This window comes from Marmota marmota, unplaced genomic scaffold, assembly GCF_001458135.2.
Source record: "Marmota marmota marmota unplaced genomic scaffold, marMar, whole genome shotgun sequence".
NCBI lineage: Eukaryota > Metazoa > Chordata > Mammalia > Rodentia > Sciuridae > Marmota > Marmota marmota.
In genome coordinates, this window is record NW_026000057.1 from 8933170 (window position 1) to 8954413 (window position 21244).

Below are 21244 nucleotides of genomic sequence, written 5' to 3' on the forward strand. Positions count from 1 at the left end.
ACAGCTAGCAAGTAGACACACCATGAACAGGACCTTCAAACCCTAGCTGGGGCAGGAAGGCTCATCTTCAAACATCACCTCCTTCTCCAGGAGTGAAAAACTCGGTGGACCTTGAAGACTCACATGGAACTGAACTTCCAAAGCTTTACATATACATTTGTCCAAGGAAACCAATGACTGTTGGAAGGGAGGCTGAATGATTTTTGTGGCTTAGTAAAATGACTGTTAACTCATGAATTTAATCACCAGGAAAGAAAAGCTAATTTCAGCTTTAAGGACCTACAGTAAACAGGCCACAGACATCTTACTGTGACACTGCAGAATCTTTTCAATCTCAAAAATATACAACGGAACACTACTTGAGAGGTTTTCTTTGTTCAGAAAACCTGGTAGGTGAGACATGAGCTTGGGGAATGACACCTTCGACTTCAGAAGGGCTGTACAGAACCTTGCTAGGGTGTAAGAGGAAAGCTCAGCATTCCCGTTGAACCTCAGGAAAAGACAACCTGCAACCAGGTCAGGAAAGGAAGAAGCTTGCACAGAATTCTAGGTTGTTTTGTTCAGTATCTGAGGATCATGAGGGTGACTTCTTCTCAGAATTACTGTGTGAATAAAACAAAGATGATTAAAACTGAGATTGGAGTGTACAGGGCCTGACTATACTTAAGTATAAATGTCATGTGACAGGAATGTTCTGGAAGAACCTACGAAGCTAACGCACATCAGAACTACGGCAGTCTCTCGGTTGCACTATCAACTTAAAATAATTAACCTACACAGAAAACAGGTTTCCAGTACTGTACTGAAACATTAATCTGGTGTCACTGGGTGGGGCTCTCTCTGAAACAGCCACAGCAAACTTGACATGTAAACAGAAGTAATCTCTGTTGCACAAAGTCCAAATAGATACAAAAAAAAATTACATTGCTAAGGCGCTTGATCACTGCTGATCTTTCTGACCTATAGCCTTTAAAAATCACTAGCACATTCATATTAATTTGTTCAGGTCTTGATTGAATGGTAATGAGACTCAGTTCCCCATTAATATACATATATATATATATATATATATATATATTTTTTTTTTTTTTAAGGGAGAAAGTGTTGTTTGACAAGATTGACAAATCAATTCTGCTAAAGGTAAAGAGGCTCCTCCCTCGAAGTGTCAATACCTTGCAGAGAACAAACTCAGAGAATCCTTTCTACCTTCCAGACTTCTAATGGTGACTATGCCCAGGGTTTCTAGATATTCTGAGGAGAGCCACACCTGTTCTCTGTAAAAGATCAAAGTAAATGTGACACATCTCAATTCAAATTCACAGTCAGTAGAATGCATCTGATGGCTTCCCCATGTACATATGTGAAAACAACACGGCGAATCAACCATCATGTACATGCACAAGAATGGGATACTAAGTAGAGTAAGATACATTCCATCCTTGTATAATTATATCCAAATGGACTCTGCAGTCATGTATAACTAAAAAGAACCAATACATGGGCTGTGGTTGTGGCTCAGTGGTAGAGCGCTTGCCTAGCATGCGTGAGGAGGCGCTGGGTTCGATTCTCAGCACCGCATATAAATAAATGAATAAAATAAAGGTCTGTCAACATCTAAAAAATATTGAAAAAAATAAACCAATACATTTTTAAAAAATCAAATTCACTTGGATGGATTTGCACTGGTCAGTGCAGGTTTATGAATCTTTCTCTGAGAATTGGGTCATTCTCACCTCCCAGAGCTTAAAGACTAAGATGAAGTTAACTGGAGAATAAAGAGAAGGACTGGAAAGACATATGAATTTACATTATCCTCTGGGGAAACAAGAATTAAAAAATAAAGTTTTCATTGGTGGCATTTGATTTGGTAGATTATTTTTTAGGTTATGTTTTTGGGGGAAATATTCCATCAAATAGTTAAAGCTATAAGACAAATACTTTTAACATCATTTAATATTTGATATGAGAAGGAAAACCCAATTCCAGTCTATATCTAGAGGGGTCACTGAGGACATCTCTATTCCTCTGGGTTTCATGCATTTCGGGTACCATTCTGAATCAAGGTTGTATATCTATCTTTTACATAGTTGAATTATTTAATATAAAATTACTAAATTCTATTTTTGGCTTATCAAATTGCCTTTTCTTAAATAATAAATATTTTATTTCTCAAAATGTTGTATGTGGGAAGCCACCCGTTGCCCTGGGCTGAGCTTGGTCCACGCCCCTTGAGTGGTGGGGATATTGATCTGGAACCCAGGTAAAAGCTGTGTAAGGCCAGTGGCCTTTACCCTCGCTCGGAATCAAGCCGGCTTCAAGCCCTACCTGGGCATTACCTAATGGGGATGGGCAACCCCCTGAAATCTGATTCCCCTGCCTAATTCTGATAGAACATTCCATCAAACCTCCATTGTGTGTCCCCCCTATAAAAATAAAAAGAATCGGGGGCTTGCGCTCTTGCTCCTTCCAGTACTGGAGGGGACCCTTAGGTCACCAAGCCGTCCTGCCTTAGTAACTTACGTTCTCATGCTGAGTGGTTTCTTCGTTTTCTTAGTTATTGATACAGCCAGCTCCTTTGAACCTAGCTCATACAGCCAGTCTGGCCAGCTGGTGATAGTTTTATATGTGATATGCTCTCATTTTTTTCAGTTTTACTTTAAAAAAGTGATGGAACCTCATCAACCCCTTGGACCCAGTTCCAGACCTTTCAGTGGGCAGAGATCTTGATCTCGTTTCCAGCTGCCTGTTCTTTGGGGTATCAGTGGGTATCAGCTGCTGATTGAAAGCTTTGGGCAAATGTGTGTAGAAGCAAGGGTAAGGATGGGTTTTGACTGTTAGGATCCTGGATATATTGTCTGAAACTGGGTTAAAGGCCCAGACTTTTTTGAAAAGTACCTCCCAGATAGAAGTTTTACATTATGGCTTTTTTTTTTTTTTTTTAGTTGTTAATAGATCTTTATTTTATTTATTTATTTTTATGTGATGCTGAGGATTGAACCCAGTGCCTCATACATGCTCGGCAAGCGCTCTGCCACTGAGTCACAACCCCCACCCATGTTCTGGCTTCTTATAGTGAACAGGGATTGTTCCCTCATCTTGGGATGGAATACCACCCTGACCCCATCCAGCTCTCTGTAAATCCTTTTAACATTTTCTTCAACATGTTCAAGAATGGTGACGGAGACATTGTTATCTGTAATGGGAATGAGTACGACTCTTTCTGGAGATTAATTTGGGCCTTTAAAAAGTCTATAGCTTTTTCTCCAAAATTCAGCTTTTAAAAGCTGCCTTCAGGAAATAGGAGGATGACGAAAATTTCTACACAGATATTTATTGCATTGTTCTTTACAATGGCAAATCCAAATGGTCAACAATCAGAATGACAAAGTAAATGTGACACATCCATCATTTTTTATGAACTATGCAATTATTACGATGTTCAACATTTATTGAGTGCTTTCCTCCCTCAGCCTTCACAAGAACCCGACAAAGTCAATTCTCTTATTCGCTGCTTCATCTTACTGTTGAGAAAGTTCAATAACTTGCCCAAGGTTAAAGAGCTTGGAAGTAATGGTGCTGGGATTCCAAACCAGCAGCCCAGATCCAGAGCCCGGACTCTTTAGCATTGAGCTATTGTTGCTGTTTTAGATGTTACTTTTCAAATGTGATACTTGATTCTATTTTATAATTTTTCTAAGATTTTTGTTTCAATATTCACAAGCAAAAGTGGACACTGGTTTTCTTTAGGAGAAATATCTTTTCCTTGTTTAAACATCAATATTATTTCCCTTTAGTTAAAAGGAATGTGGAAACTTTCCTTCATCTTCTGTGTTCTGGAACAGTTTAAAATAGCATTGGAATGATCTATTTCCTAAAGGTTTTGGTAGAATTTCCTTGTAAACCCTGAAGGAAAAGTAAAAGAGGGTAAGCTTTTTGACCAATTCCCTATTTCATCAATAACTCAGATTTTCTGTGAGTTCGGGGGTCGGCTGTGGGAATCTGCTTTTCAATTCATTTCTTTTAAGCTTCTCTGCTGCATAAGCTCCACGCTATTATAAGATTCGCCTGTGTGGAGCATATAATGTAATGGTTTTCAATAATTTTTCAGAGTTGTGCAATCATCACTACAATCATTTTAGAATATTCCTATCACCCTAAAAAGATCCCTTGGGCCCATCTGCAAATAATCCCTCCCTTCATTAGCCCTTCCATTTTGTTTTAATAATTATAGCCTTAATGCATAAACAGATATGTTTATTTCATATGGATTAAATAACATAGTAGAAGCAAATCTTGGAAGTGCTGCTTATAATGTCACTATATTACATAAGAATGTTTACTGTTAAGAAATTAATGTGGAGTTCTGCACAAGAGGGGTAATTTTCTAACAGCTCATTAAAGCTACCTGGTACTTATGGAAAAAGCAAACACTATGACTGCTCTCATGTCCTTGTATTCAGTATTGAGACTTCCACAAACACATATTCCTAATAGCTCTATTTGCAAGCAAAAAAAAAAGCAAATAATAATCACCGTTTCCAAACATCAGAAATTGCCATTTTTCTTTACTTCCCGTTAACCATTTAGACCATATTTTTAAATGTTTACTTAATTTCCTCATTTTTATTTTAACTAATGATCAGCCAATAAGAGTCTGAAAAAAGTCATTTCTAAGATGGACAGTGTTTTTACCCATTATGTGCAGGAATTCACAGCTTAGAATGAAGCACAGCTGATCAGAAAACCTACCAATGTATTTTTAGTTAGCACGGAATGGAGAGTTCTCTAATTAGGAAGCATTCATGTCATTGATTTCTGATCTTTGCTTTAAAGTTCTCCCCAAACAGCAAGGAACATCAAGTATAAGATTAAACTTAATTTAACAAGAAAATATTTGTACATGTTCAGACATGCATAATCCAGTCAGTAGCATTTTCAGATCTAAGATTATTAGGAAAAACTGCTTTGAGCATTAAGAAATTCTTCCAATGACAAAGGTCAACCAAAAACAGAGTCTTAGAGAAGTGAAAAGACCATGGACTTTAAAACCAAAGACGGGGCGGGGGTTTAACTCGAAGTCCACCAACTACTAGGTTAAGTGCCTATAATTCTTCTGTTAGCCTCCTCCCTGCCTGGTAGCCCCCTGCAAAAACAAAACAAAACACTCCAGAGGAAACATACTCCCAATATTTTCCTAAAGTGAATTTATTCAGATTCCAATTTGTTGTTGTTGTTCAGGAACTAAAGTAACTAAATTAAGTTTTTCCCTTGTCAACTCAATATCCTGGTTGGCCATCTGTTAACTTTCCATCATCTTCTACTCAAAGACATAAAGTGAGCCTCAGAAACATTTAAGTGCATATTGCAAGACTGTTGTGAGATTCAAACAGATGTGTACTTACATGAATGCTCAACTACGATGCACGAGGGTATGCAATTTACTGGGCTGACAACTACAAATTCACAACAAAGGTATCCAAAACATACATACTCACGCATATATTCAGAGACTGTCCTTATCTTCAATCTCGGCAAACATTCAGTATCTCTATACAAGTCACAATATTTTAAAATATGTTCTCAGTTAAATAAGAGAGTCCAGCATGGAGGTGCAAGCCTGAAATCCCAGCAATTTGGGACACTGAGGCAGGAGGATCCCGAGTTCAAAGCAGCCTCAGCAATTAGCAAGGCCCTAAGCAACTCAGCAAGACCCTGTCTCTAAATAAAATATAAAAAAAAGGGCTGGGGAGGGCTGGGGTTGTGGCTCAGCAGGAGAGCTTTCGCCTAGCACACAGGAGGCCCTGGATTCCATCCTCAGCACAACATAAGAGTAAATAAAATAAAGGTATTGTGTCCAACGACAACTAAAAAAATAAATAAATATTTTTAAAAAAGGGCTGTGGGTGTGACTCAGTGGTTAAGCACCCCTCGGTACCGAAAAAAAATTTAAAAAAAAAATGGTGTCAATACTTCATAAACGCTTATCACAGAACTTGCAATCTCTGCAAATTTGCTGGGGGAAAAAACAAAAAACCTAGATTTGAAAACAACATTTTCAAGAACAAATCAGACTTTCCCTCTTTTATTATTTTGATGACTTCATTACTCTTTGTCCCCCCTCATCACCTTCTTTAAGGAAGGAATTAGATAAGGTTATCTCTGTTTAATCCAAGTCTTAACATTTGGAGAAGCATTAGCATTCCACTCTCTTTATAAGAAATAAGAATGAAATATCTTCCTATTTTTCTTATCCTCCAGTTCCAGTTATTTCCCCCAAGCTAGTGCTGCATGCTTTGGGTATAATATTTTCTTCCTCTACATCCTCTCAGATTGGCCAGGACAGAGGGGGAAGGGGCAGAGATCAGTGTAAATGAGGAAGGGAGAAAAAGGATATTCTCTGTCACTGTAAATTTTGGTTTTTGGTACCAGGAATTAAACCCAGAGGCGCTTAACCACCGAGCCACATCCCCAACCCCTTTTAAAAATTTTATTTAGAGACAGCAGCTTGCTGAGTTGCTTTTGAACTCATGATCCTCTGTCTTAGCTTCCCAAGCCACTGGGATTATAGGTGTGTGCCACGGTGGTGCCCAGGTATCCCAGTAAATTGATGCCATCTCTTTAGGATGATTTGGCAACAGAAATCAGACATAAAGTGCAGTCTTTTCTTTACTAATTCCATGACAAAGCAATCCATGTTAAAACAATTGCATACATACATGAGGATTAAAGAATATATATTTTTAGCAATATATATACATATACATATTCACATATTAAAATTATGCTAATGTGTGTGCAAATATATCCCAAAATTAATGTATTAAAAATTATGCACATATATATTCACATAATTTTAATAGTAGCAAATAAAGAAAATTTAAGAATCCATCAACATGGACATACAAAGTTCTGCTACTTCTGTGCATGGGAGGTTACGCAGCTGTTTCTGAAGTCAAATCATCAGGTCTGCATTGACCAGCACAGGACATTGATGGAAAAATTAAGTTGAATACAGAATGCAACAAAGAATATTTTCATTTTTTTCTATGATGTAAAAAAAATATATATATATATCTCCAGATAGGTGTATTTGGACCCCACAAAAATGAACAAACAAAAAGGAAGCGGGAAGAGAGCAGTGTGGAATGATGTTCACCAACAGGGCTGGGCGGGGGTGCTTTCTATGCTACTTCATCCATTTCTTTACTGTTTAAATTTCTTCAGTAATTTTATAAAGGAAAAAAATCCAACTGAATATTACACCCAGCAGGCAGCAGCAGCAGCAGCAGGAGTCAGGCCTGTTAATATTTTAATAATAACGATTAACTCTTAGGTTTCTCCCCCTCTCTCCTGCAGAGGACGCGGGGCTCTTGTGAGATGTGTGAAGGCTTGACACAGCCTCCCAGCGTGTCTCTGGGAAACTAATGGGAAACTGTGGCTGAAAAAATAGGACCGTTTGGCTGGGGAAATTGCCAGTTGAAGATCAGTCAACAAAACCTCCTGACCGATGGATCTGCTGCAGTCCGAAGTACCTGTGGGAGGGTGCAGGTGACACAGGCTGCGGGCTCCTGAGATGCCCCATTCCCCTCCCTCCCCTGACCCTCAAAGCTGGTTCACCAAAATCTGTTTTTTGTTTTTTTGTTTTTTTTCCCTGCCTGGGATTAAACAATCTTTCACTAGGTCTCAGATGCTATTTCCACGGTCTTTCTGGGCTTGTTATCACCAGCAACTGTACCCTCTCCATGATCTGAATTTTAAGCAACCACCTTTCCAGTTTAAGTTCAGGACTTACTACAATTGCTCCCTCCCTGTCCCCCTCCATCGTATCTACTGCAGAGCACCTCACCCCACCTGGAGCCAATCCTCTGCCCTCTCCATGCGCCACCCGCACTGCTGAACACTGCAATGCCAGTATCACTTCAAGTTCAAGGGGACCCTTTCTGCTGCCCAGGGGTCAACTGTTACATCCCTAGTCCGTTCATCTCCACATGAGCAGCTCACACCATCTCCTTCCTCTACACCTCCATTCCCACCCTCCCTCTCAAAGGAATCCTTCCACATGCCACCGAGGAAACAAGGAGCAGGGGACTTCCACCCACGTCACCTACGGGCCAGTGTCTGTGCTCCCCAGTATGAAGGATCTGTGCTCAGGTCTTAGCACTCTCACTCCCAAGCGGTGACATAGGCTCAGTCCCCTGGCTCAAGGAGGTCACTTCAGGAACAGTCCGGCTTTCGTTCTTCCTCATTCATTTCCACCTCTGCCAGATAATCCATTAGCACACAAACATGATGTCACTTCTCCCGTCTTCAGAAGAACAAAAAACCGTGCCATCCATACTTCAGCCCGCTGTTTCTCTAGTTCCCTCTTCAGTAAAACTCCTTTTTCTCTCTCAGATTCCTCTCTAATTATCACCTCCCCCCTAACTCCACGGTGCTCATCCAACAGCCCATTCTCAGTCTTCTGCAGCATCTGCCAGCTGACCTCTCCCTCCTCCTGGAAACACCTTCTCTCCCTGGCTTCCAGAACACCTGTGTCCGTTCTTGGCCCACTTCAAAGCCACCTTCTCATTCTCCTATTGATTCCTGTGTATCTCATCTAAACTGCAATCGGGTCGATTCTCAGCACCCACAGTGAGCTATTTATTTAAACTGAAGATTAAATCCTGGGGTGCTCTATCACTAAGCAACATCCACGGCCCTTTCTATTTCTTACTTTGAGACAGGGTCTTGCTAAGTTGCCCAGGCTGGCCTGCAACTTGCCTCAGCCTCCTAAGTGGCTGGGATACAGGGGTACAGCAGGGTGTCCAGCACTGGGGGGGCTTTATCTATACTCCCTGCTTTGCTCACTTTTCCTCGTCTCAGAGCATTAAGTACTCTGACACACTGATGACCCCTACCAGCCCTGGTCTAGACTAACCTCTTGAATTCCAGATTCGTATATTCAACTGCCTAGCGGATATGTGCAGCTGGACTCCTACCTTGACGTGCCTACCCCAAACCATGCCAGATTTGTTACTTACATAACTTTTAAAATTCTGTACATAGAATAAATTCTACAATGAGCCTTGCCACCTAAAAAGAAATCGACAGCAACCTAGATTCACTTTGCAGTGATTCAAGTTCTAATCCAATAAGAATTGTTCTATTTTAATGACTCGTCTTTTATGAGGGGGTGGGGGCACTGGGGATTGAATCCAGGGGTGCTTTACCACTGAACTACATTCCCAGTCCTTTTTAAATTTTATTTTGCTTATGGCCTTGCTAAGTTGCTGAGGCTGGCCTTGAACTTGCAATCTTCCTGCCTCAGCTTGCCGAGCTCCTGGGATTACAGGCGTGCACCACCGCATCAGGCCCCGCTGTTGATCTTGCCAAATGTCAGCTACAACAGCTTCTGAGCATGCTAAACTCTCAAAATGACCCACCCCTGAAAAGAGGGACAAAACCAAAGATCCAGACTGGAGCTTTTTTTTTTTCCCCCTATGCTATCACATATCTATTCTAGAACAGTCCCTGGCACAGGCAAAAACAAAAACAAAAAAAGACCACATAACTATGAATGAGCTCTACTCTTGAAGGCTGCTGTAGCAGGGCAGGAAAAATTACTGACTGATAAGTCAGAGGATCTGGGTTTGAATCCGATTACAAGACTGGAAATAGAAGTGACATTCAGCTCTGCTATTGCATGGTATTATATAATTAGTTAAGTCACTTAACCTCCAAGGACCTCAGTTTCCTTATCCATAAAATGGGAACGAAAACATGCTTTCCTCAACAAGAGCCATGGTGGCTGTATGGATGGAAACATTATGCAAATATAAAATACCATCAGGTTTCTGTGACTACATGTTAAACTATTTAGAATCTTTTTTTAAAAAATATTTATTTTCTAAGTTTTATGTGGACACAATGTCTTTACTTTACATTTATGTGGTGCTGAAGATCGAACCCAATGCCTCGTGCATGCTAGGCGAGCACTCTACTACTGAGCCACAGCCACAGCCCAAGAATCATTTTTAAATTAGGCAATAGAATTAAGAATAGAGAGTTATTCATTTTGTAAACCAAAAGGACAACTTGTAAAGAGATTTTTAAACCGTCTTTCCCTCTAATGTTTGTAATAGACTCTACAAAAATCATACACATCAGTATCCTAAAAACTCTAATTCCTGGGAACGATGGCCAAGATTATTTCTGCTTTCTATTCTGAGGCCTTTTCCACTCCCTGATGAGACTTGTTGAGCCCTTTGATACTCTGATTTCTGATTCTGATACTCTGTGGCCTCCACGAGCGGAGATGGGCTCCCCTGGATGCAGAGTGAGGTGCCTCGGTTTACACGAAATGTCAAGAAGGCCAAAGGGCCTGCCCCTCACCAGAGCAGAGCTGGAAATGGCGGTGTCTGAAGTAGGGCAAAGGCATCTTCTCAGATTCCATTTCTGTTTCAAGTTTTACATAACAAGAAATATAAACACTTCAATTAACTCGGTTTATCTCCTCACAGAAACGCCTTGGTCAGGATTCAAGATGGTGGTGTCAGCGTTTGCTGAGAGGCAATATAAAAACCAGCTTCTTCTAGTCTCCTCCAAAACTGTTCATTGTGTTAACCAATGTGCTTTTTATAATGTTGTGACAAACTCATTGAATTTATTGCCAAAGAGGGGGAAACCTATCTCCTGACTAAAAAGAATGCTTGTTATTATCAGATCAGATGTAGCAATCCTTCTTTTTTCTGGCCTCAGCCTCAAGAAGGCTTCCAATGATTATCATATTACACTCCCACTCTGGATTGTTGGAACTATAATCTTCCCCTTTATTTCTACAGGCCTTCTAACCCCGTTCATCTTTATTTTTCTCATGATTTTCTCCTGTGCCAAGCACTGCGCCTGGAAGAGTCAAGACTCTCTATAACTCTTTCTTTGTCATCGTCATGAGGATGTTATTAAAAATAGCAACCAAGCTGGGCATAGTGGAACACGCCTGTAATCCCAGTGGCTCAGGAGGCTGAGGCAGGATTGTGAGTTCAAAGATAGCCTCAGAAACTTATTGAGGCTCTAAGCAACTATCTCTAAATAATATACAAAATGGGCTGGGGATGTGGCTCAGTGGCCGAGTACCCCAAAGTTCAATCCCTGGTACAAAAAAAATAACAACCAACCTTTGCTTGGCACTAGGTTGGCACTAACACTAAATACCTTAGTCCCCTGTCTCCCTTTAATAAATAGGATGTAAATTATAAATAAGAACCTCCTGAGTTATTCCCATAATCCACCTCTCCCACTAGACTGTCAACTCCCTGAGGACAGGAAGCCCCCACCATGCATGATTCTACATACACCCTGTTCCTCATCTGGCACAGTATCTTGCACACAGTGAAGACCTAATAAGTATCTGCTGACTAAGGAAAGCAAAGAATAGATTACACGAGGTAGACAGAGGGCCGAAAGGGAAAGACAGGAAGCAGAAACATCGGTCAGCTAGCTGACTGGCTTATTTCCTGTTCACTCTGGAGTCCTATATGCATGCGCAGGCCCAGAACCTGGGGCAGTGGGTCTGCACAGCCCTTTGTGACCCAAGCTCAGGGGCTGGTGCAGAGTTGGTTCACTCTTGGTCAGGGTAGAAGTGAACCAAAGCAACGAGAGCAGGTCCCTGAGAAGCAAGAGGGTGGCCAGAGCTGAGGGACACTCTGCACTGAACAAGGCCTCCTCCTGCCAGTGCAAGACCCCCCCACCTGCCCCCCTCCCATCCCCCACACTGGCAGCAAGCCCAGTCTCCTGGCTCTCCCAGGACAGCAGGGGGCGCCTCCGGCCCCAGCTCCTCCCCTGGGTCTGCCGCTGCTCTTCACAAGTCCCTAGAATCAGGCTGGGGGTGAAGACCAGAGCGGGGCACCAGAGCCCATCTAGGAGAAGCCGGTCCTGCCCCTGGCTGCCCCCCAGCTGGCCTCTGCCTGGCAGCCTGAGCCCAGGAAACAGGAAGTGCTGCTCCTGAGGGAGACATGTGTCCTGCTGGCCCTGCAGTCCTGCTGCTCCTTCTGCTGGGCCTCTCAGATGAGGCCCGGGGTGAGCTAAGTCCCAAGCAGGGACATGGGCTTATGCCCCAGGAAGAGTGCACAGGACCTGCGCTGGGAGCCCTCCATAGCCCCGTTCCCCCTTCTCTCTCCCCAGGTGAGATAAGCAGGAATCGGAGTTCTTGCAGTCAAGTAAGGCGCCAGGCAGGGGCATCCTGCCTGCGTGGACTGAGGGGGAGGAACCCGTGCCAAGGACACTGGCTGGGCAATGAGCAGGCAGGGTCAGGGCTGCAGAATGGACACCGCAGGCCTTTCTCCCTTTGTTGGCAGTACTCGGGTGGCCTGCTGTCCCATCGGGCATCTTCTCAGGCCTGGAACATAGGGCAGTGGCCCTGGCAGGTCAGCATCCGCCAGGGCTTTCTTCACATCTGCTCGGCCTCCCTCATCTCGCAGAAATGGATGCTGACCATGGCAAGCTGCTTCCGGTGAGTGCTGGCCTTCCCAGGGACCTGGCAGGGAAGCCAGGTGGCTGAGCTCCTGGGCGAGGCGGAGGAGGGGTTCATCTTACGCTGCAGTGCAGCATGGGGTGCCTTGTCAGTGGTCCACGTGTTTCCCCCTAGAGCTCAGCTCAGAGCAACTACTCGCAGACTGTGGGTTATTTCCCTCTTGACAGCGATGAGGGTCTGAAAGATCTAAACCTCCCCCAGGAGGCATTCCCCAGGAGGTCGAGGGCCTTACAGCACACCCAGATCTCCATGCACACCTCCCCAGCCCTCTTCAAGCTCCCTGGGTGAACTTACCAGTTCCTGTGACTAAATGTCACATAAGTTCTGTTTACACCCAAATCTCTAGCCCCACACCCTAGTCCTGACATATTTGCTTTGGGATGTCTCAAAGGTAACACGGTCAAAACGAAACTGCCATTTTACCACTGCCATTATCCCCAAATCTATTTTTTTCTGTCTCTCCCATCTCATTTAACAAAATGACCAGTTGCTCAAATGAGAAATATTGATATCTCGGGGCTGGGGTTGTGGCTGAGTGGTAGAGTGCTGGCCCAGCACGTGTGAGGCACTGGGTCCATCCTCAACACCACATCAAATAAATAAATAAAGTTATATGTAAAAAAAGAAATACTGATATTTTAGGGCTGGTAGTGTGGTTCAATTAGTCCGGCCCTGGATTCCATCCCCAGAAATGCAAAAAGAAAATCAGAAAAAAGAAACACTGATCTTATTTTCCCTCACTCTCCCCATCCAATGTGTCCAATCAGTCCTTCCAGTTTCACTTCCAAAATGTACTGTGACCCTGACATAGCTGTCCCTGGACCGCTGCAACAGTGTAAGCTCTGCTACTCTCATGGACACAAAGAGTGATATTTTTAATATTGGAAGTGAGATCATGTCACCCCCTCCTTGTGGCCTCCAAGCCACAAACGGTTACCCAGTGTCTGCCTGCCCACTTTTCCAATCGCATCCCCTGTATTCCAGCTTTTCAGTTTCTGGAAACTGCTGAGCTCTTCCTCACGCTCACAGCCTTTGCATACTCTATTCCCTGCATCTGGAATGCTTTATCCGGTAGCTCTTCTCATCCTGAGGCAAACATTTTGGGTCTCAGTTAAAAAGTTGTTTCTTTAAAATAACCTTCCCTGACCATCGGATCCAAGGACTCTTCCCACCTCCTACACTGTTTTGAAATCCTGTTTGTTTTCTTTGTAGCACTGATCACAATCTCAAATTCTGAATGGTACTTGTTCACTTATTTGTTATGTCTCTCTTTTCTCTTCTCCCCTTCAACTGTGCACACCCCTTAGGACCAAAGCCCCCTGAGGGCATGTCACTTGTGGAAAGAATGAATGCTTAGACAGGACCAGAGAACAGTGGGCTTGGCTGTGACACCCTACGAAACCCATGATGCTCTTCTGTTCCTCTCCCTCCCAGGTCAAAGGACACCAGAGAATATAATGTCTTGATGGGCTCGCTCCAGATCTCTGGTCACCCAACAAGAGAGGATAATACCTGTGTCCCGGATCATCCCCCATCCTGACTTCCAGGGGGACGTGTCCAGTACCATCGCTGTGGCAGAGCTGGCCCGCCCAGTTGCCTTGGGCCCTGTCATCTTCCCATCTGTCTGCCCTCCGCTGAGAGCCGGTTGAAGAACATGGACTCCGGCTGGGTGACAGGGTGGGGCTACTCGGGAGCTAGTACCAGTGTAAGGCTGAGGAGATGCCCTTGGGCCTCCCACTCCCGCCTGCCCAGTTCTCCATCCTACCCAGCCACACCTAATGCCAGCTCTAGGTTTCCCCGGATCCTAAGCCTCCTTCATGTCGCTTCTGCTATGATTTCTTTGCTTATCGATTCCTGCTTTTATTCTTGTTGAGCGGTCACACTGTGTGCAAAGCAAAAAGAACAGGGCAATGGAGAGAGAATGAAGACAGTCTGCTCAGTCTGAGAGAAGTGACAGAGCTATCTTGGGGCACCTGGGTGGATCTCCAGAGGGGTAGGGAGGAGACAGAGACCAGTTCGGGAACGCTCCAGGTCAGGGTAGCTAGGAAAGCAGAGCTTCGTCTACGTGTCAATAGGCTAGATTCTTTGCAGATAATCTAGAGTCTGTGTAGTATATCATGGCTACCCTTTATTTCTATGTAAGAATAAAACTATATTCTAAAGACACTTTTTTTTGGGGGGGGGTACAGAGGGGTTGAATCCAGGATCACTTAGCCACTGAGCCACATCCCCAGCCCTTTTTATATTTTATTTAGAGACAGGGTCTCAATGAGTTGCTTAAGGCCTCACTAAGTTGCTGATGCTGGCTTTGAACTCACAATCTTTTGCCTCAGCCTCCCAAGACACTGGGATTACAGGCCCAGCTGCAAAGATAAACAATTTAATTCTGCATCATTCATTGTTTTGTGTTTTTCTGAATCATAAGATCACTAATTTGGGCCATCTGAACGGGAGTCAACTGACCACAGCCTCGTTCAGAGCCAGGCAGCTCAGCTTTGCAGGCTGTTTCCCAAACCCAAAAGTCAGGATGCTGTCTAACACGGGGGCAGAATATTTGAGATCAGAGCTATCTGAAAATCACAGACATGAAATCTGTATCCAGAGCCGAGAGCTGCTTTCTAATTCTTTAAGAGGCTTTGACTTTTTGGGGCCCTGCAGATATCAAACCATCTTACACACTGAAGGAGCTGAGAGTGTCCCTCATTGATCTCCAGACCTGCAGTGCCTACTATCAAAATGAAAGCTTATTGCGGGAAGTGAAGCCCCTTAACAGTGAAGCCATGATCTGCTCCAAGCTCCCAGCGGAGCAGATGGATCAATGTGCAGTAAGAATCTAGCCCCTAGACACCTGCCACAGACCTGCCTTCCCCAGGATGCTTGTTCCATGCCAGCATCTCCAGAGCCCCTGGGGGAACCCAGCAGTGCCTGGACAAGCCTAAACTCCACAGTCCCTGATAAACCACTGATACAGTCCCAGCCCTTTTTATTTTTTATTTTGAGGCAGGGCCTTGCTAAGTCACCCAGGCTGGCCTCAAACTTGTGATCTTTGTGCCTCAGCCTCCCTAGTTTCCTTCCCTCCATCGCCTGAGCAGCCTAGCCAATTTTTTTCTCTCTAAGGGTAGTCGAGGAGACCCTCTGATGTGTGAAGTCAAAGATTTCTGGGAAGATTTCTGGGTTCGAGTGGGAGTGGTGAGCTCGGGATCCAACTGCATCCAAACCAATGAGCCTGGAGTCTACACAAACATCAGTTTCTATAAATCTTGGATTGAGAAATCAGTCATCTTGCTTACTGAGCTTTTGGCTACCCCCAGTCTGGGTCTCTCTGGGCTCCTTCCTGTTATGCTTCCACCTTTGAATCTCCTGGGGTCACCTTAATTGGTGAGGCCAGTATGGACAGGAGAGAGAAAAGGGAAGTTTAGAAGCTGAGGATCTTGAAGCTGGATGCTATTCTGTGACCCCATAAGCCTAATCTGCTTGCTGCCTTCTTCCCCCAGGTCAGTCGGGAAAGGCAGATCCCAGAGTGAATGCTTGAGATGATGAATGACAGAAAAATCCCAAGTGGATTGTTTTGTACTATATAGATGTCCTGAAACATCACACTGTACTCCATAAAGATGTATAATTATTACTGTCAATTAAAAACAAAAACAAATTGGTTAAGTCTAATGATTTTAGTTCTCAGTCATTCTTTTTCTCGGGGAGGGGAATAACAAGGACTGAACTCAGGACACTCAACCACTGAGCCACTCCCCCAGCCCTATTTTGTATTTTATTTAGAGACAGAGTCTCATTGAGTTGCTTAGCACTTCACTTTTGCTGAGGCTGGCTTTGAACTCGTGATCCTCCTGCCTCAGCCTCCCAAGCTGCTGGGATTACAGGCGTATGCCATCGTGCCCGGCCTCATAGTCATTCTTTTGAAGAAACTGGAGACACGGTCTACAAAGAAATATAGAAACACAGAATTCTAGTCCTACAAGGAATCCGGAAGTTACTTGGTACAATCACTCTCCAAGTTCAGTAGACAAAGATGCTGTGGTCTCAGGTTAGTTGACCCTTAGCTGAACCCAAGATGAAAACCATCCAACCTGGGACTAGACTGGGTTCCAAAGAAAAAGGAGGACTTGGAAGATCAGAAGGTTTTAAGTCAAACAGGCCAGGTTCCAGGCCCCCAAGCTGTGAATGGATCAGCAATCTACTGCTGCATAACAATGGCTCCAAAACTTACAGACCTTGGGGTTAGGGGTAGGGTTAGGGGTAGGGTTAGGGTTAGCTGGGTGCTTCTGGCTCAGGGTCTGTCACAGGGTGGATGCTGTCAGTCACACCCGAACGCAGAGCATCCATTAGGGGTTAGGGTTAGGGTTTAGGGTTTAGGGTTTAGGGTTTAGGGTTAGGGTTAGGGCATCCATTCCCAGAAGCCTCTCTGAAGAACTGCCCCTAGAACTGCCCAGGGGCAACAGGCTTCCCTGGAGGGAGCAATCCAAGACAGGGAGAGACCCAGATGGAAGCCAGGCTTTAATAACTGAATCTCAAACCTGATGCCTCATTACCTCCTATTCTATTCTATTCTGTTCTATTCTATTCTCTTTCTTTCAAGGTGGGTCAATGAGGTCTGAATATCAGGAGGTTGAGGTCACTGGGGACTCCCATAAAGGGTGCCTTCCACAGGAACAGTGAGGGAAGGCTCTGGCCTGAGAAGCTGGGAGGTGAAGGTGACTGTGTTCAGTGGTCACGGGCTCCACAGAGGCATGGAGTAGTTTAAAAGGAGGCGGGTAAGGGAGAATTCCTTCAGAGTCTCCATCAACCCCACCACTGAAAGTGCTGCCTGGGTGTGGGGTGAGGGACGGTGTTCATGAGAGGGATGGCCAATTTGCCATATTACAAGGGCAGCTTAAGAACAGGTTTCGTGTTCCCCCTTATTATTCTTTTCCTAAGCCTCTGGTACACAAAGCATGGCTAAGAACATTGGATATGACACTGGCTAAGGCTGAGTTCATTTACGGAATTTATAAAATCCTGGCTAAATCGTAACAGGGTGCTCTGTATTACTCACAAATAGTAAAAAATAATTGGAAGGAGTTCTGGCAAGAAAGATCGACAGCAAAGTGGGCATCCCTTCCTCAAACTGACTAAATACCAATAAAACCACTTTCAAGCTGGGCGCAGTGGCACACGCCTATAATCCCAGTAGCTTGGGAGCCTAAGGCAGGAGGATCTTGAGTTCAAAGCCAGCCTCAGCAACTTAGTAAGGCCCTAAGCAACTCAGCAAGACTCTGTCTCTAAATAAAATATAAAAAAGGGCTGGGGATGTGGCTCAGTGGTTAAGCACCTCTGGGTTCAATCCCTGGTACTTAAAAAAAAAAAAATTTAAAAACCCATTTTCATTGATAACCAAAAATTTAAGGTAACTCCACAAGTAAAATAAATCTGGGCCATGGGAAAGCTTTCCAACACATAAAGAAAATGGTAAGAATTAAAAAAATAAAATAAAATAAACCCTGAATGTACAAGTTACACACAAATCAAAAAAGAATGATAACATTTTATCCTCAAAAGGACACTGTTTGTGTAAGTAAAATCTCATCAGAACTTCTCTTCGATGACAACACTACAGAATTGCAAGACAGGCACACTTGACATTGTAGAAGATGCTTCAGCCAAAGAAAAGAGAAACTCACTAGACACGTGGATGCTAAATAAATGGAAAAGGGAAAAGGATGTGGACGAAGCTCATGGATCTAGACAGGAGAGCTAAAACAGTACAAGGAGACATACGGAGGCCATGGAATCACAAGATAAAGAGCTGGAAGGCACAGATGAGCTGATACTGCTCCCAGATCCAGGAGTAAGTTTACCTTTTTTTTTATATAACTTTATTTTATATAGGTTTTATTTTTGTTTGTGTTTTGTTTTAATGTGGTGCTGAGGATCAAACCCAGTGCCTCACATGCACTAAGCAAGAGCTCTACCACTGAGCCACAACCACAGCCCAAGATTGCTTTTTAACAGTCCCAATAGATGATCCTTGTCCTTGTTAATACAGCAGCAGTGGAAAGCTGGCTGCTCACGGCTGGGAATGGGAGAATGGGAACCAGCGTTGCTGCTCAGCACCGTCCCACCTCTTGCCCACCAGGAGCCTGTAAAACTGAAACTTCAGTAAAATGAACATATGAATGGGTGAGATGGAATGAGATAGTTACCTTTAGGAAAAAAAAAAAAGATTTCCATAAATACACACCTGAGGTATTATAGGAATAAGCTGAACTTGAGCTTTGGGAATAATCTAAGATGCATCCTAGGAATGAGATCATACCTGAGACAGCTAGAGTCTAATCAACAGTGTTGCACACTGAAGTGAAATGGTTATTAAGAAGAGGAATGGAGCCAGGTGCAGTGGTGTATGTCTGCAAACCCAGCCACCTGGAAGGCTGTCACAGGAGGTTCACAAGTTCAAGGTCAGCTTCAGCAACTCAGTGAAGCCCTGTTTCAAAATGGTAAAACATTTTTAAAAGGAGAGGGGCTAATATCGGTCAGTGATAGAGCACCCCTGAATTTGGTCCCCAGTACCAAAAACAAAAGAAGAAGAAGGGAGGAGGAGGAGGAGGAGAAGAGGGGGACTGTCAGCATGAAATCTAAGAAGGGAAGTCAGAGAACCATATGGGTTCACCAGACCCTAAGCTGTGATAAATGTTTGTCTTTACTTATAAAAACATGCTCTGTTATAGAAAAATGCTCTTTTACCCATTTTGTTTGTTTGTTTGTTTTAACAAGCACTAACAGAGCCTGGCACGGTAGTGCATACCTATAATCCCAATAATTTGGAGAGGGTTGGGATGTAGCTCAGTGGCAAAGCATCTGCCTTGCATTCACAAAGCCCTGGGTTCGACCTCCAGTTCCAAAAAGACAAAAAAAAAAAAAAAAAAGAACCCCACCAATAACTTGGAGAGCTGAAGCAGGAGGATCACAAGTTCAAAGCCAACCTCAGCAACTCTGCGAGGCCCGGAGCCATTTACTGAGACCCTGTCCCAAAAGTAGAAATTTTAAAAAGCTGCAGAGTAGCTCAGTGGTAAAGTACCCTGGGTTCAAGCCCCAGTACCAAATAAAAAAAGAACTAACAATATTTCATTCTAGTAAATAAAATGCTCCTGGAGATTAGCCCTCTCCATTGGTTCTAATTTTAAACCTCTTCAAAACAACACCTACTTAATAATTTGGCTTCCCTACTCATCATTAAGGTGGTTGTGCTGGCTGAGAAAAGGGAAGACTAAATAATGGAAACGAACAGCTCTCAGGGCAAATAAACACTGAGGTTTAAATGCAAGTCTCTTAAGATGTAGTAGGTCAGTCTCTTGAGCCTGATGTAGTTTGGGTGCTTTGATAAGCCCTGAATTCCAGAAGCTAAAAAAATAAGGGCCCAATGGCAAGACTGAAATGAGCTGAGGCAGGCTGTGGAAGACCTGCCCAAGTGGATTCTCTGGGCGACAGGACATCTTCCTCTCATCTCTTAACTACATCAGGAACTTACTTGTGACTCCTCTGTATCAGGTACTAGTCTGTTCACTTTCAATATTGTCTTCTTCAGTTTTAACAACTCAAGAAGGTTGTTACTTATCCCACGTTTACAAATGAATGCAACTGAAATTTGGGGAGGTTAAGTGACTCTCCTAAGATCATACGGCTATTTGATTTAACAGATTGATCCAGAACTATGACTCCAAAAATGATATAATGACACTGCCCATTATAGCAAATGACTTTCATTCACTGCTAGAAAGCTCTATTCAAGGTTCCTTCTTACAAAATAATATCTGCCCTTTGGTTCTAGTTATTGTACCTCTTATGGGATGCCTCACTTCTGTCTGTAGTTATTTGGGTGCACAAAGCTTTGTTTCTTTTAAGTAGGTAAGAATAGCCTTGAGAAAAGAAAGCAGGGTCCTATTGTCTTCCTGACCTTCTAACCAGCATCTACTACAGAACCTTGCAAACAGAAAGCATCCAATCAGGTCTTCTGTATGAACAAAACAAGAGCTTTAGACTATTGAAAGTCAACCGTCAAAACCATCTGGAAGATCTGCTAGTGTAAGAAGCAGGCAGGAAAAAAACAAGGAAAGGGAAATATTTTTTCCTTTAGAGACCCAAAGAACAAGACCAATCGCTGCCAAAAGGGAATGGGTACTGATGGTGCGCAGCCGGGAATGCAGGAGGATCATTCCCAGTTTGTGGAAACCTACAGACTGGTTGATAAGGCAAAGAGCCAGGGAGAGCGGAGGGCTGGTCAAGGCTTGGTCCTGGGGTTAACAGAGGCTACATCTATGGACTAGTTCTATGACTTACTGGTTGATGAACCTAAAGCCTGACTAAAAATTTCTTGTCCAAGATCAGACTGAACCTTTTTAGTAGACAACATATGTACCTTTGCTACAAGGAACCAAAAAAAGGCAAAAGTCAGAGTATGACACATATGTGCTAAGGAAATCATTCTTCAGCAGGTGGTTTTATAAGGAGCCTTATATTCCAATGTAATAAAATATTCCAATATAATAGATCGATTTGACAGGAGCGTGGTAGCACATGCCTGTAACTCCAGAAGCTCAGGAGGTAGAAGTAGGAGAATCACAAGTTCAAAGCCAGACAGTCTCAACAACTTAATAAGTCGCTGTTTCAAAATTCAAAAGGGCTGGGGATAGGCTGGACTGTAGCTCAGGGGCAGCGTGCTTGCCTCACACATGTGAGGCACTG

At 43.5% G+C, this 21244-nt stretch overlaps 2 protein-coding genes across 3 annotated transcripts in view; one reads left to right on the forward strand and one right to left on the reverse strand.

Annotated features, from left to right (window-relative positions):
* Positions 1-21244, reverse strand: part of Sh3d19 (SH3 domain containing 19) — a 171526-nt gene that overhangs the window by 105119 nt on the left and 45163 nt on the right. The window lies entirely within an intron of this gene.
* On the forward strand, positions 11766-17777 carry LOC125619764 (transmembrane protease serine 11G-like). The gene is made up of 2 exons (XM_048813515.1): positions 11766-12487; positions 13943-17777. Exons 1-2 carry the CDS (start codon positions 11991-11993, stop codon positions 14046-14048), a joined length of 603 nt encoding a protein of 200 aa, XP_048669472.1. The 5' UTR covers positions 11766-11990; the 3' UTR covers positions 14049-17777.

Excerpts from the sequence above, each read along its gene's own strand:
- LOC125619764 (XM_048813515.1), top strand. The coding sequence starts at position 11,991 with ATGTGTCCTGCTGGCCCTGCAGTCCTGCTGCTCCTTCTGCTGGGCCTC. Across the intron at positions 12,488-13,942 it reads ACCATGGCAAGCTGCTTCCG|GTCAAAGGACACCAGAGAAT; the intron begins GTGAGTGCTGGC and ends TCTCCCTCCCAG.